Raw genomic sequence first — 17,058 nt, 5'->3', positions numbered from 1 at the left:
GATCCTCATTAGGCCAATCATTAAAAATAATGTCCCCTTTTGCATGTATCTGTCCAAATACATGCAAAAACTAGAACACCCACAGAGATGCCTTACTAAAAGTATACTACGCCTACACATGGGCCAACTCAAAGCCCTATCACTATATATACTGGGTACCCTACAGACTGCTAAGAGGTGACTTGTCTAGCATACAAGGCATCTTCCACCCTATTGCTAATGGATTTACTACACATCAGCAAGTCAGATGGCAACAGACGTTCTCAGTCTAGGGTTCTTAACCTCTTACACAACATCAACAGAACAGTTTGGAGGAAAAGTTATATTTCACTGATGATACCACTGCTATGGAACAGACTCCCCATAAAAAAAAATAATTACTGTACATTTTCAAGTGCAACTTAGATCTATGGATGGGAAACTGAAAATTTACCTCAGGACTGCCCCCCCCCCCTGTACTACCAATGGGCAGATGCAGCTCCTAAATACTTCATATCCATGCATACCCTTGCATGGGACCCTCAAGTTATCTATGTTATTATCCCAGTTATTCTCTTTAGGGGTAATTTATAATTATTGGCCATGGGATAGGTAAGACCAATATATAACACAATGGAATGTGTTATTTTGAGCACAAAAAGGGAAACTGGCTAGGTTTAATATGGCCCACAAAGGCAGCTAGGATAGTATTTAACCTATGAACATATGAACCTACCCACACATAATCAGTAAAATGTCTAAAAATTAACAAAGTAGTTTATTTATTTACTTATTTATTATGCTATGAATGTAAATGTTGTTGCTCTGGTAGATAAGAGAGAAGTGATACAGAATTCATACATATATGTCAGCTATACTTTATTACAGTGAACATTCCTCATTCAGAGTTTTAAAAAATGCTGTGGTCTATGCTATTCCACATTGAAAGGGATTGTCAGACTTTTTTTGTTAAGACTTTTTTAAACAAATATACATGGTAAATAGTGCTGACTCACATTAATGAATTCAAAGAATGTTTAACTTCCGAACTTTTGCAGTGTTCCACATTTTGCCCATTTGTTCTACATTTCAAGAGGCAGCATCCCACATTTTGGAGATAGAAGGATGAGAGCTATGAATTCATATCACAGAAATGAATAAGCATCCTTATCACTGTTTTGTTTAGCATTTTAATTCCATTAATCATAAAACTGTAAAACTGTTCCAAAAATTGTTTATTAATGTGTAATGCATGCAATACATTTCCATGTTTACAGAAAATAAAAGTAAAGCTCTAATTTCTCTTACTAGATTATATCCTCTGGTTATGCTTATTACCAATTACTGGTGTACTACTGTCTTGTCTTGAATACACATAAAACAGAATTTAAATGAGATGTTTATTTGTTCTTAGTCATGGGTTCAAAGCTGGAATGAGGAAAAATGTTTACTGCACTGCTAGACCCATATTCTGATGGACAGTAAGGTTCTTTGTCTCTCCTTGGATAAGTTGCCTGTACAAGTATGATTTCTTCAACATCGCAGAAATCAGAATAAATACCATGTGTTTTCAATGACAGAAACCCTGGAAATCTTTTCTGCTTCTAGCACTTCAACTGAGTGAACTAAGAAGACCTATGGAAGTTAGGTAAGATTTAATGAAGCTGTTTAATGCAAGGATGTAGGTTTTATGGGGCATCTTACAGACCAGTCAACAGAAGTACAAAACCAAAGCTGAAAATGTAAAAATACTTACTGTACAAAAAATTGGTACTTGAAGGACAGCAATATGTACGTACCTCTCAAATTCTTTAAACATTTCCTGTATGGAAGATAAACAGTGAAACCACAATATCACAATTCATGCAACAAGAATGATAGCATATACTGTACAGTAAAACATTTACATGAAAAACGATGGTAATATCAGAACTTTTTACTATATCAGTCATTTAAAATATCATATGCCTTGGAAGTAATTTATAATGCTGAATCTTATATTCATATTTATTTATTTATTTATTTGTAGCTGTTGACTCGGCGAGTGAACTGGTTTGAGGATCCTTTTCAGCCATGACTTGGGCCAAAATGTCAATTCACAATGATTTTCAAAAAGCAAAGCACACCAAGTGAAAGTAAGATTTTGCACAGAAATACAAGTGAAAGCAAGATTTTTGCACAGAAATATAAAACATATAAAATTAGTTATGTATCTAAGTGTTAATAAGGCACCAAGATATAAAGCTTGTAGAAGCTGGCTAGAGTATTTTTAGAGGAAGAGAGATACCCAGACATGTAGCAGACATCCTCTTGATGAAGAAACCCTTGGACATAGAAGTTGATTAATAAATAATAATAATATTTATACTAAGAAGGCCTTAATTTTTTAATCAGTTAGTCAATTTTTTTCATCATGCTGGTATGTTCTTAGAGAAATTCCTTTAGGTAAGAGTAATATTGAAGGGGAGAGGGCTACAAACTAACTGCAGAGTAGAATTACTGAGCAGGAAGCTTGGGCTCATTGAGGCTATCTGTTGTGATGGCTGCTGTGTAGCTTGGGTGGGCAATACACGGATAGGACATCAAATGCCATACACAAAGAATAGAAAATGTTCATCCTGCCCTTCCGCCACTTTCTCTTCTATGATATGTGCATGCCTTCCAGTGTTAGCACTGCTGACTGTGCCACAGAATTGCTAGACTGCTGTGCCATGTGCATGATGCCATCATCATCAGCCACAGGTGACCTGCTGACATTAGACATGTACTGACCTATTCTGCTGGATCTTCCAGTGTAGAAACTGAGAAATTTTAAAGATAACATACTTGAGGTGATGGGGAATCATATATGTCACTCCCTCTAACTTACGAAACACATACTGTTGCATGCCTAATCTTTGCATACTCTGTAGGCACAAGGATACCTTGTGGTGCAGGTTGTGTATGTTGCAGCCATGATGTACCTGGAGAACAGCTGTACATATGTCTTCTGCTGACTAACCCACTTATACTAGTGGCCACTGTATAACACTGTATAAATTTAATGATACATGCTAGAACTAACATGGTGCATTCCCTAGAAGCACCCAGGTATTTGTCACAGGCATGGCTACCACACCCAAGTCACTACCAGGTATGAAGGTTCGTTTACCTGCCCTGGACAAATTAATAGGAATTCATCCATCATTGTGGAACACCTCTGTGTTGGTGGTCCACTTCATGTAGTTTACCTGTCTATACCTGTCCACAGCATTAACGTCCTGCACCACTCCCTACCATAGCTGTTCTTGGAAAGATTTGTCTGGTTTTCCCTTCTCAAGTATAAGCATGTCAAGCCTTATTAGAGCATGTAGTACTACCTCAGTTGCCATTGCAGTGGACTTTTCCAGATGTTGCAGTTCTCTTAGTCCCATGACAAGACATACACCTGTATGTTACATACAAAGATCAGAGAATATGTGCATGCATGACTGTCCTTGCTAGTTGCCATGCCATTGTCTCAGCACTGTTATCCTGTTCCCTTAAGTGGCTACATACCTCTCTGCTAATATGCTGTTCACAGTTCAAACCCTGTGCCATACTGACAGCAACAATGGACATGTTACCACTTACCTGCTCTCTGTCAGCACTGTGTTGTCAGCACATTCTGTGACCTACTTACAGGTGGCTCAGATCCCCGTAGCATGCCTTTCAGTCTGTGTGCCTATGATACACCACTGCCTCCACATAGCAGGATAGTAACCTGTCATGCCCTAAAGCTCTGTTCCCTGTCAGAATAAGCTACCAATCTCCCCCCAGGCAAGATGTTTACCAATCATGCCCTTATGTTAGGTTACCCAACATATTTCACTGGTCAGGATCTCTTCATTTTACTTCCATGCATCCTGCATCCAGAATTCCATTGACACTTGTTTTATCTGATATCAGTATGCCTATATGACACTACAAACTGTCGTCCACTATATTCTGGTTCCTAAGTTGTTAATCATAACACAGACTTTTTTATCATGTGAAAATGGGCCTCATAATGCAGTAATTATCCTTATGAGATGTTCAATGCCATCATCCTGAATTACTGCCATAATGCAGTGGGTTATCAGATTCAATCAGTGCTACAAGGCTTTTCTCTCCCCATGCCCAGGCTGTGAGGTCATGTGCATAGTGTACTCATACACATGCACTGTAAAGGTTGTAGTGTCACTTCTTTGTGTTAGTGATAATTTCCATCACTTAGACTTGCTGTTCAGTGATAACCATCACTTGCTGTCCAGTGCATGCAGCCATGTGCATGTGTCTACCATTTTCTTGCTGATTTTGACTTGTAGAGTGGACGTGGCCTCTTCAGATGCTGGTTATAGCAGGGCTTCCATCTGCTGCAGTCAGGAGATGACATTTGTTCTCCATTTGCTATACACTGACTACAAGGAGTGCCTGTTCGATCAATATTATGTCTTTGTATCTAAGACTTATACCTGGCACCAACTTGCCAGGACACCTAATGATGTCACTGGCATAATCCAGTGAAGAGGAATGCTGACACAGGTATAGTAACCTGTAGAGGTGCTACTGTGATCTGCTGTGCTGTTGAGAAACACAGGTTACGGACAGGGACCCAATACCCGCGGTGGTGGTGATGTGGTAGCGTTGTCACCTCACAGTAAGACGCTGTCCGGTTCGATTCTCAGCTAGAGCATCTTCTGCATGGAGATATGCGTGAATGGGCGTACCTTTGTTGAAAGTTGTGCATCAGGGCTGGTAACTCGGCACGTAAAAATCAACTACCAATCATTAGCGAACCAGAGTTCCGCTGTGGCGACCCCTAACCGGGAAAAGCCAAAAGACACAAACAAACAAATGTTTGAAAAAAGCACCTGTTGCTGTCATTGCCAGGATATTTTTTACGGATTGCTGCCTGTTTTATGTTTTCTGCAGAGGAGATGGTACTGAATTCTGAGGCCTGCCTAGGGATACATGACATGCTCTCCAGGCTGCAGAGTAAGTGTAGCATGTAGATAACAGTACTCTAATATCAAATAATGCTGTAATGTGCACGCATACTAATCTTTTTGTTCCCTCTTTCAAAAGGGTCATCTGTGATGCAGGTCATGGTGCAGTGGCCAGCAAGGTTTGTTCTAACCAATATACTTGCTGCTCACTCAACAGCAGTACCTAGACCTGCTTTTCTGCAGAGAGACCAGGATTACTCTGAGTGGTGGCCTGGAGGGCTTACTGGTGGCCTCTGTGGCTATCGCTCAGAAGGGGGGGACAGAATTTCTTCCTGTAAAAGAGGTCCAAATGGATCTCCCTTGGTCATTCGGTTATAGGCATAGTAGCGGATCTCAACTGAAGTAGAAAAACACACAACAGCAGCTCCCAAATAAAAGACAGTTAAAACAAATGTACTAAATGAAAAATAATAATACAATAACTAGACATAACTGGAACAAATATAGAAATTCTTTAAATACAAAATGCAATAACCATACAAATGCACTTTCACAACTATTTCATCAGGTTTATAAAATTCCAGTGACTTCAACACATTTTATATCCATCATTAAATCACATGACAATCAACATTCCATTCACAAATTATTTAATTAAGTAACAAATTTAAGGTATATTTCAATGGTAAAGTCCTCTACTTTTTAAGGCAAGTTTAAGGGCACACTATCATTTAAACCAGGACTTTGCATTGCATTTAACTCCATTATCAACCTATATTCTTGATTTTTAGTATAGCTCACAACAACGCCATCTATCCTATTTGATTTCATAATGTGAAGAGTTAAGAACTTAAACTAATTGCTTGGTGTTGTAGACTGAACATGTTTAGCTAAAGCATTATTAGTATTTTGCATAGCTATATCATTTATATGTTCCATAATGCATTATTTTAATTCATGATTAGTTTTACCAACATAAAATGATGGGCATATTTGGTAAATTGCCAAATAAAGAATGTGTCTGGTCTTAAAATCAGTATAATGATCAAAATAATACATTTTATTAGATACTGGATGTGTAAATAATTTTTAATACCCAGTTTTACTTTTAAAAATAAAAAAGCCTAAAAAGACAGTTATGTTATCGGATGTCACAGGATGCCTCTAAGTGTGATAGAAAAGGAACCTATATGTGTAAAGACTGCAGCGCGTGCCAAGTATATTAGTGGTGAAAAGTTGCCCCCGTAGCCTCATATGCTTTGATAATGCATCAGAATTAGTTAATCATTGGTAACTATTAATCTACACTGATACTACATTTTAATATAGTCATAGATCATGATAACAGATAAGGGTTACACAGCCTATCTAGCTTACAAATTTTTCCAATATGAAAACCTAGAGCCCATATTTACCTGTAGGCATTTAGTTTTTCTCAGCTTCAAAATTTATTGCTAGTCAACCCATATATTCTGAAATCTCTCTACTAGTTATGAATCCACAAATTCCTCAAGAAAGAAGTTCCAGCCTTTTACCATCTTCTGTGTTACAATACACTTCATCCTATTTTACCTGAGGCGTTGACTGCCTTTGCAGTTTTTGTCTTAACTTATTCTCTCAGTTTTCTTCTCCTGTGAATGATTCTCCCTAGCCACAGTCTGTTCATTCCATTTGACATGTTCATACTTCTTTGTTTCCAGAGTATCTGAAAAGAGTTATGAAATATTGCTACTGTAAAAGGGACTTCCTCTGTAATGAAAATGACTACAACTTGTAACAACCAAAAAATAATTGTTCCATTATAACCTTTGTCCATCTCTTCCACATTTATACTGACTATAAAGCGTCACACAAGTGAAAACACAAACACACACACACACACACACACACACACACACACACACACACACACACACCTTATTACCTTAGAGCTCAGCATAGCTTGGCATCCTTGCCTGTGATCATAAACTGTTTGCACTATATCCAGGCAAAGATAAGTGGTTTGCCTGATATTCACTTGGCATTTCTGCTCTTGTATTTCATTATTTATGTGGTTTCTGAACATTTCAGCTTGTATCTATGTGAAAAACTGTCCTTGATCTCTAAGTGTTATAGCTTTAACTGTTTTTTTTTTATTTAAATCATATAGAGGGGCAATCCAGCTAGGGAAAGAGTTGTGTTGTTGAAGTCCACTTGAGCTATCATTTTGCTATATTTCAACATTAAGAGGGCCGTGTCATTCAGCTTGTGGAAGAAGGTGCTTGTCTGGTCTGTTCAAGCTGGGAAACACTCCAGGGGAACTCAAAGTGCACTCATTTATTGGCCAAAAGGGGTCAGGAGTTAGATTTCAGTTTCATTTTTGTTGCTATAAATTAAGCACATTTGTGCAGAGTTATGCTTATTGATATCGAGCTCAGCAAAGCTTGCCATCCTCATCTGTGATCATAAACTGTTTTCACCCATCTAGGCAAAGATGGGTGGTTTGCTTGATGTTCTGAACATGTATTTCATTATTTAAAAGGTCACTACTATGCTACTACATTTTTTGAACATTTAAACATGTATTTATGTGAAAAATCATCCTCACTTTCTAAGTGTTGTTGCTTTACTGCACTTGTACTTGCTTTATATAGTGATCACTACCATTCTGAGCATTTTGTAAAGCAATTAATTAATTTTGTGGCAAAAACATTAATTTCTCTGTTGGCTTTTCTAGTTCTATTTACCTCCAAATTGCCTTGCAGAATGGAAAATTACTCAGGGACTTAGTTTGGTAATTATTTGTTAATTGTTGTTTATTCTGCACTTGAGAACTGTTTTTGCTCTGCTTTTACATTAAAAAATTCCAGGATAATGTTCCCCTTAACCCCAGAAATTACCCTAACTCAATCCTCAATCCTATACTGTCCAGCCTATTACAGGACTGGAAAACATAAATATGCAATTTCTAAATCTCTATGTGGCCAGTTTGGTAGATTTGGGAATCCTAAGGCACCATAGTAATTGTCACATGTTCTCAGACAACCAGTTAATCAATACAGAACATAACATGTTATGTGCGACATAACTTCATTGAAAGCAAAATTCTTGCATACAAATGAAGTTGTCAGGAATACCCACATTATTACACACACACACACACACACACACACACACACACACACACACACACACACACACACACACACACACACAAAGTGCTCACTACACACACAGATTGTCTTATGCTGAGGCATTTAAAAGAAACCTTCCCAAATCTCAAAGACCTCCTATGCCATCTAATGGCACTACTGCTCTTCAGCAATCAATAAAACACAAACCAAAAGCAACACCAAACATCTCACATAAGCCTACACCCAATGGTCCCCCAAAAGCAAAGCCCACAAGGCAAGCATATTCTTTACTCTTGTCATTGGGGACTCCATTGTGCAACATGCATATGCCTCACTCACCAGATTAGACAAGAAAAAGATAACAGTCAGTTAAGAGCAAGGATCCACACTAAAATACAAGCACTCAAATCACTGAACCCCAGGTACCAATATGATTCTGTCAAAGTCCATGTGGGTGTAAATGACCTGAGACATACCTTATTGGACTAAATGAAAAGAGTCACAATGGATCTTCTCAAAATATGTGCCATAGATAGGTACAAGCCTTGCTGTGAGTATCATTGTACTTTTACCAAGGATGATGCCACAGTATGAACATAAAATGATTGTTTTCAATAATAGGCTTAGTTTATGGTGTCACTCCAGGGGGATCCAATATCTGTCAGCATGGGAGGACATGGTTAGCAGACCACTTTGCTTTGCCAAAGATGAGCTGCACTTGTCCCCTCAGGATTTTGGGTATTGGCTAAAACTTTATCCACCCCCTTAGAGCCTTTTTTAGTCAGTGCCAAAAAAGAAAAATCTATTAACATAGTTTTGGAAAGCCTCTAAGCCACCTTAAGGTATTACCACTCAGTGCTAGAAGCCTTAACAACAGACTCCACACCCTTCAAGCCCTCCTCACTCTGGAGAATGTAAACATCTGTGCCATGACCAAGACTGGGTTTAAAGCCATTGAAAGTATTCCTTAAGTGCAAGCCTACAGTGTCCTCCACACATTTATAGCAACAACAGCACAGGCTTGTGCCAGAGGAGGAGGAGTCTCAATCTACATTAGCAACAAACATACCATCAGGTTAGTTAAATAGGATGATACCATGGAGCTCATCCACATGCAAGTCACCACAGATAATGTCCTTCACCATATCATGACTAGCGACAGGTCACCATCCGTGCCCCTAAGTTCTCATAACTCTTACCTAAACCTACTAGAATCACACACCATCAAACCAAAAACCCTATTTATGGGTGACTTTAATTACGCCTTTAGAGACTTGAAAATTTACACTGCATCAAACTCACATTTGCAAAGCTTCCTGAACTTTATTAATACAAACACCCTATAGCAGATTGTGCATGCGCCAACCAGAGGATCAAACATACTGGTTCTGGTACTGGTAGTCACCAACATGTGCTAGTGTTGCACTCCCCCCACCATGTCATGTCCTCCTGTCTCCTTTGAAGTAAAACTCAATCCAGAAACCCCAGCTAAACCAGTAATGGTTAGAATCTATTCTAAGGCAAACTACATCCTATTAAATGACAGTCTGTCAAAATTCAAGGCTCCTCTCAAACTCCGAGACCACAACTACCTATGCAGAATTATTCACAGGGTCACTATACAAGCATATGAATCTCTGCAGAGAAGCTACTGTACCTATCAGACGTAAATCCAAAACAAACACTAAAAACAACCCCACTGGTGGAATCCTCACCTAAAAAGGTATATAATAAAATAATTAAACTCAGGACCACAATCATGAAGAGCAACTCCTTAAAGACAAGTGCTCTGTTATACAACAAAACAAGAAACTAAGAGGTCTAATTAAGTCCAATAATGCCAACTATGAGGTCAGCATAGCCTCACAGGCTGAGGACAATTACAAAACCTTTTTCAGCTATGTCCAGAAGCTTAAAGTTTACACAAATCAGTATGGTGAACAGTACCATCTTTTCCAGTTAGGCTGACATGGCATATCTCCTGGCTCATAAATTCAGCTCATACTTCACTCCCCCAACCTCTCCCCCAGTTCCACCAGGTGAAATCCCCTCCAACATACTACCCCCAAATATTAGCAGGGACCAGGTGCTGGCAGCACTTGTTAAAACTAAGAATGTCACCTCCATGGGTCCTGACAACATCCCTGATTGCTTCCTGAATGATTTAAAACATGCATACCTATCAGAAACTCTTGAGACACTCTTTAACTACAGCCGTCAAACAGGCTACATTCCAAGTGACTGGAGGGTCACAACAGTCACAGCTCTCTACAAAGGTGGGCCATCAACAGACCGAGGGAACTACAGACCCATCAGTCTAACAAGCCTAATATACAAAACCATGTAATGAATTATCACAGGAATGGTAAGGAAGGACTCTGGCAACTTACAGATACTGGACCCAACCCAATTTGGCTTTCTTAAGGGAGGGTAATGCCAACTTCACCTGGCAGACTTCTTTGAGGTAGTTATCAAGGCTATGGATGAGGGTATGACAGTTCATACTGCATATCTTCATTTAGCAAAGGCATTTTATACAATACCCCACCCAGGCATTGTTGACAAGTTCTCTGAGCTTGACATAAATACCTACATAATTCACTGGATTGCCAGCTGACTCACAGACAGGAACTAAGTAGTCAAGATCTGTGAGATCACCTCCACCAAGAGACCAGTCATCAGCGAAGTACCACAGAGCTCTGTGCTGGGCCCACTCCAGTTTGGCATCTACTTCACAGAAGTCAAGTCAAACATTCAAGGCCTCTGGAATCATCACATTTGCAGATGACTGTAAACTGGAGATTCCCCCCAAGAAGCCAACATCTTGCAAGAAGTTTAACACAGACAAATGACTGGTGCCAAAAACATTGCCTAAAAATCAATGCCAAAAAATGCATTATAATGCCCTTTGGGAAACTGTCAACCCAAGTTAATTGCTCCATCGATAAAACACCCCTAAGAGACAACCAGTAATAAGGGATTTGAGAACATAAGTAGAGAGCAATCTAGCCTTTGACCAACATGTAGCTAAGGTAGTAAGAAAATCATTCTATGTCACTCAATTTAAAAGTAAGGGTATGGCATTCAGGTCCAAGGAAGTTATAGTACCACTCTGCCACTACCATTACCAGACCAATCATTGAATGCAATGCCCCCTTTCGCATATATCTAACCAGACAATTGTAACAGTTGGAATGCCCACAAAGATTTCTCATCAGAAGAATTCAGGGCATGAATACCTTGTCCTACATTGATTGCCTAAAGACTCTGTCTCTGTATTCAGTCTCCTACAGGCTGCCGAGAGGGAATCATTGCCTGGTTTAAAGGGCTTCCTCAGACCCAGCCCTGATGGATCTGTTGCACATGCACAAAACAAACAGCACCATAAACTCTAGATCCAGGAATCTGAACTTTGCTTGTGACATAAACAGAATGTGCTGGAGAGACAGTTATTGTCCAAAATGATCCCCGCATGATGGATTAGGCTCCCCATCTATGTAAAAAAGAGTTCATCCCTAACTCTATTCAAATGAAACCTTGACAATTGGATGGGAAATCATACATTTACCCCTGGAATGGCCCCCATGTCCTTTACGGACAGAGACTATCAATAAGAAAAGCATTATCTTAACAAACACCCCCTACAAATCCTTAGTTACCTCTCTACTTATACCCCCCACCCTGTATAAACACCCATGATACTCAGGACAAAATGAATTGGGGTGCACAGCTAGGCTTATAAGGGCCTTAGTACTAATTAGCCTAGTAAGAACCTATGAACCTATGAGGATGCATATGTGCACACGCACACACACATACATACACACACACACACACACACACACACACACACACACATACACACACACACACACTCATTCACACATGTACCAATGAGTGTGGCACTCTGCATAATAAGCTATTACTACTTGAGTATATCAGACTTAACACCAATAAGTACAACAAAAACAAACCTTAAATCCTTTTATCTCCTCTTCTTCTTTATGTCTTGAATATCTGCAAACCATGAAGTACTTGCACTGTAAACATAGCTTTTATTTATAACTACACTTGACAGCAGTACAGGGCATACCTCTCAACCTCTTAAAGCAAGAAGTCTGAACAAAGCCATAAATAAAGTGGAACAAATGCCCCAAAAAATAGGGAAATTTTTAAATATTGCTCTTACAAAATTAGAAAGTTGATAGAATAACAGGTTTTGCGTTAACATGAATTTTCTTTTTTATTTTTTTATTTGGTTTTAAAACAATAAATAAACAAACCAATTATAAAACAAATACATATTTACATAGGTCCACAGATGATTAATACATCAAAGTTATACATATCAACAACAATTTATAGTTTCAAGCATAAGTTTAAGCCAAGATTTATATGAATGTCTAATAGCAGAAGTTCTCATTTTTATAGTATGCATCCATAATTCACTACTGCAAGCAATTTTTGCCATACTAATAAATTCAACACTAGAGGGGGTAACTTTACTTTTCCAATTTTTAGTAATTACTTTTTTGGCTATAGCATGAATAGACCAAAGAAGAGACACTTTGGTTTTTGAATTATCTCAGGAATCGGAGCATTAAATAAAACTAAAGATTTAGAAATAAAACATTTACCTGACCACAGAGCTTGAATGAAGTTAATTTCTTTCCAAAAAGGGGATTATTTCAGAATCGCATCTCCAGTATTTAATTCTATTTGTAATTTTTTTTTAGGAGTGAAAAAAGTTCTGTGTAAGAATTTCCAAGTGAAATTTTTCCAGTATAATGCAGATGTAATATTATCTGCAGATATTATTTTTTTCTTGTATTCTTAAGAGAAGTCTTAATTTTTAATTTGTGAGTAGTTCCAAGAGGAATTGTCTAAATATGTGAAATCTAACTTACTAATTTTATAAATCTGTGACAAATATGATTTATTTTTCATTGCATTATTATTGATATTTATTAAGAATTCCAGTAATTTGGGAGACAATTTATTATCTAGGTTAAATATCTTATTAATCTCTGTATTCACAAAATCTCTAAATATTTATAAAATTAACCAGTTCTCAGAAAACATACATTTTTGAAGGGTATGGAATCTAAAACTCAAATGTCTGTCATTATTTTCTGACTTCGATCTTTAATGACTTGCCAATGATTTGCCTGAAAATCACAATTTAATAAAAAAAATGACCAAAAATGTGAGGCAAACATATGGACAGCTGAGAGGTATGGTACAGGGAAAGAATTTTCATTTGGTTTATGTTACCTAAAAAAATGTTCTTGTTTGATCTGTGGCACTTTGAAATAAACACAGGCACACAAACACGCAGACAAACCAATACACATAAAAAAAACCCACACACACGCACACACACACACACACACACACACACACACACACACACACACACACACACACACACACACACGCACACACACGCACACATCACACACACATATTTTTCTTATAAAGTAAGTCAAAAAGATTATGAATCTTCTTCTTCTTTCGGCTTTTTCCCAGTTAGGGGTCGCCACAGCGGATCACCTTGTCCGCACATTGATTGGCAGTGGAGTTTTATGGTGTCGAGTTGCCAGCCCGGCGCCCAACCTTCCACAGAAGGCACACTCACACGCACACCTAGGGCCAATTTAGAGTGTCCAATCCACCTGCAGCATGTCTTTGGGATGTGGGAGGAAACCGGAGCACCCGGAGGAAACCCATGTGACCACAGGGAGGACATGCAGACGCCGCACAGAAGGCACCCCAGCCGAGGATCAAACCAGAGAACCTCTTGCTGTGAGGACATTTTCCCTCAATAACTAAATGTGATGTAACTAGCACTTTTGGTACTATATCCAGAGCATATATATATTTTAGGGATACCTATTGTTTGTTGGCATCCAGTTGATCTACATTCAGAATGTAGGCATTATGTTACAGGCTCAGAGAAAAGTGGTACATTGAGTGTTGTACTTCTTTTTCATATTCTTCCTCCGGATAGGGGCTGATGTAAATTCATTAGAAACTGTGCTATGCTGCTTAGGGACTGACTACAGAGTTGGGAGTGAGGTTGGAAGCAGTGATGGAGGCTAAGAAATGGAAGTTGATAGAAAATGAATGGGACACAGTGGGCAGAGAACAGAATAGGCCAGTAAGAAGTGGGGCACATTGGCTGGAAAACTGACAATGCTGAGTGACAACTGAGATTTGCAGAAGACGGAATAAGTCATCTTGCATGCGGATTAGGACATACTGTCAGAGAAGAGGTCATGCTTGGGCACAATGAGTCATGTAACATACTGGAATGGAATGATGACAGAATGGGCAGGCTATGGGACATGATTACCAAAGGCTAGACTACCGTCTATGTGTGTGCCAAAATCCCTGCTACTATGACTACTGGGTAAACCATTAGGGGTGTCTCATCAATAGGATAGTTATCAGGGGTAGATGACTTCTTGAAGGATATTATTATGCATTTCTTGGTATTTAGTTTTAGTCCATGGTTCTGATATATGTTATTTGTCTGTGTCAGCCCTTCCAGGAGAAAATTAATGTTGGTGGGGATTCTATGACTTCCTAATTTGCAATTATCTGCAAATTTAGTCAGACAGAAGCCCCTGACTTCAGAGAAGTAAATGCCAAAAAGAAGCAATCCCAGGACCAATCCCTGGGGGACTCTACTTATGACTGGCCTCTTTGTAGAGGAATTCTCCCCATTTCTAACTTCCTGGGTCCTGTCTGTGAGCCAGCTGGATATCCACTGGGTGACATAAGGGTTTATTCCTAACCTCCTGATTTTGTCAATAATGCCTGAGTGAGATTTTGTGTTAAATGCCTTGGCTAGATCAAGGCAAACATGTGAACCATTTTGCCCTCATCCATTGCTTTGATGACCTTTACAAAGAAGTCCACTCGGTTGAATAGGTACTATTTCCCCATGATGAAACCAAACTGGGCTGGGTCTAGTGTCTGGAGGTTTCCTATGTCATTATTGATCATTTCCATGATAATTCTTTCCATGGCTTGGCATATGAGGCTAGTAATACTAATGAGTCTGCAGTTTTCAGGGTCTACAGATGGCCAACCTTTGTATAGAGAGATAACTGTTGCTTTTCTCCATTTGTGGGGCATGACGCTTGCTTGAAGGCTACAGTTAAATAGCAGTTCCAGAGGGCCTTATAGGCCATGTTTCATGCTATTTAGAAGGTATCCTGGGATATTGTTTGGGCTCATCACTACTGATATCTTGGTTTTATAGACAACATTCAGGACCTGCTCCCTAGTGATAGTGAGGGAGTTATATTTGATGGCATTTCCTGAGGGGAACTTGAGGAGGGGGGGTGAGAGGGGTAAAGTTAAAGCTGAATTTGTCTGCCAGTAGGTTTTCTGTATTTTCTGGCTCAGTCTAGGTGACTCCATTAACAATGGGCTCTGCACTCAATTGTGTATTGCCTTGAAGTTGCAGACATAGCTGAAGAATGTCCTGTGGTTGTCCTTGGCCTGGGAGAACAAATTAACCTCAAATTTGGCTTTAGTAGAATTTATTTATCCACTGAGTTGCTTGTTTAGTTTTATGAAAGTGCTTTTAACCTGCTGGGTGCCATGTCTCCTAAATTTTTCCCATTTTCTGCCATGTCTTCAGTTGGTATAGTAACAGCTGCATTCAAATTGCTGGAACCTGTGTTCTGAGGGACTGCCTTACAGATTATCTGCAAATATACAGAGCTGAGTATATATTTTTTGGTTATAGAGTTTGTTAATTGTTGCTTAGATCTCTGTTGAAACTGTTGTCTCACTGTTCTGAGAGACTGATTGGCAAATATACAGAGCTGAGAATATTTTTTTGGTTTTAAAGTTTGTACTGTTTGTTGTTGCTTAGATCTCTGTTGAAACTGTTTTGTCCCACCTTCCCTCCCTATTTTTGGTTTGTAGTTTAAATTTGGTGGCTTTTGCAGTTGCCCGCCCCACTGTAGATTTGATTTGGGACACTCACTCAGTCCCATCTCTTTACCACATTCTACCTAATAAACTCTTTCTTCACTTGCTTTTAGTCCTTTTTAATTTAATTGCATTTTTTTAAACTGTTTGGTCTAATCTTGCTGCATACTCAAGTGTGCTAGCTTGCACTGCATGTGAATTGTTTTTACTACTGTTTTTGCTACTTTTCTGTAAAAAAAAAAAAAAAAAACTCTAAGCCTGTTTCTTACCTTTCCTGTAACTAGTGTTCCAGATACAGATTTGCTTCTGAGCCCCCCAAGCCTTTCTGTATTGGAGGGAAGCCTTCTAGCTTATCAGTGGGAGTGGTAAGCACTAGGTAACCTGTCTACCACATACGGAGTGGTTCTGGCCCAGAAATTGTAGTTATTGGCCGTTTGGGCAATCTTCCATCTCTCTCAACTTTCTGATTTGAAAGCCTACATTTGCACTTGTTTCTGTCCTGTAACTTGTCTAGTGCAGATATAGATTCTTAGTTTTAGCACGTAAATTTGCTTGTTCATGCTCAGCACTTGTTCAGAACTTGTAAGCACTAAATAAGCTACCAATTACTATAGCACTCAATCTTCCTCATTACCTAGAGGAAAACAGTTTTTGTACTTACTTTTTTCACTTGCTTAGAGACAAACAGCTCTTGTACTCACTTTCCTCACTTATCTAGAGGAAAATTGTTTTTTATTCAGGCATGTCCAAGGGTCAGCTCCCAGTGTTCTCTCCTGTCTATCTGATTAATCTGGGCATCTTGACGCAATGTAGAAATTGCCTCATGCACACAGACAACTCTCTCCTCCTACCACCCAACACAACAACTTGTGAGAGATGCACTTATCTAGCCAAACTGGATTTAAAGCTCTCTCCAACCAAGACTGAACTTGACAGTCATGAGGAGAAGGTAAACATTTGCACCACACCATGCTCATCACATAGTCTCACTAAATCTACACCACCAAAATCCACTCACAGTAACACAAAAACATTTGCAGAGCCTCTCAATAATAATCTGTCTAAGCAAC

The 17,058-nt window shown here is 38.9% G+C and overlaps 1 protein-coding gene across 1 annotated transcript in view; it reads right to left on the bottom strand.

Moving 5' to 3' along the window:
* LOC122814305 (nuclear factor 7, brain-like) overlaps positions 1-17,058 on the bottom strand; it is a 530,904-nt gene that overhangs the window by 254,156 nt on the left and 259,690 nt on the right. Inside the window, exon 5 of the mRNA XM_044086892.1 lies at positions 1,779-1,801. Coding sequence (XP_043942827.1) covers positions 1,779-1,801 — 23 coding nt within the window. The remainder of the gene's footprint in view (positions 1-1,778; positions 1,802-17,058) is intronic.

Source organism: Protopterus annectens, chromosome 10.part0, assembly GCF_019279795.1.
Source record: "Protopterus annectens isolate FY-2018-M chromosome 10.part0, PAN1.0, whole genome shotgun sequence".
Classification (NCBI taxonomy): Eukaryota; Metazoa; Chordata; order Ceratodontiformes; family Protopteridae; genus Protopterus; species Protopterus annectens.
The sequence above is the reverse complement of the archived record's forward strand: the minus strand, read 5'-3'. Positions and strand labels throughout refer to the sequence as shown.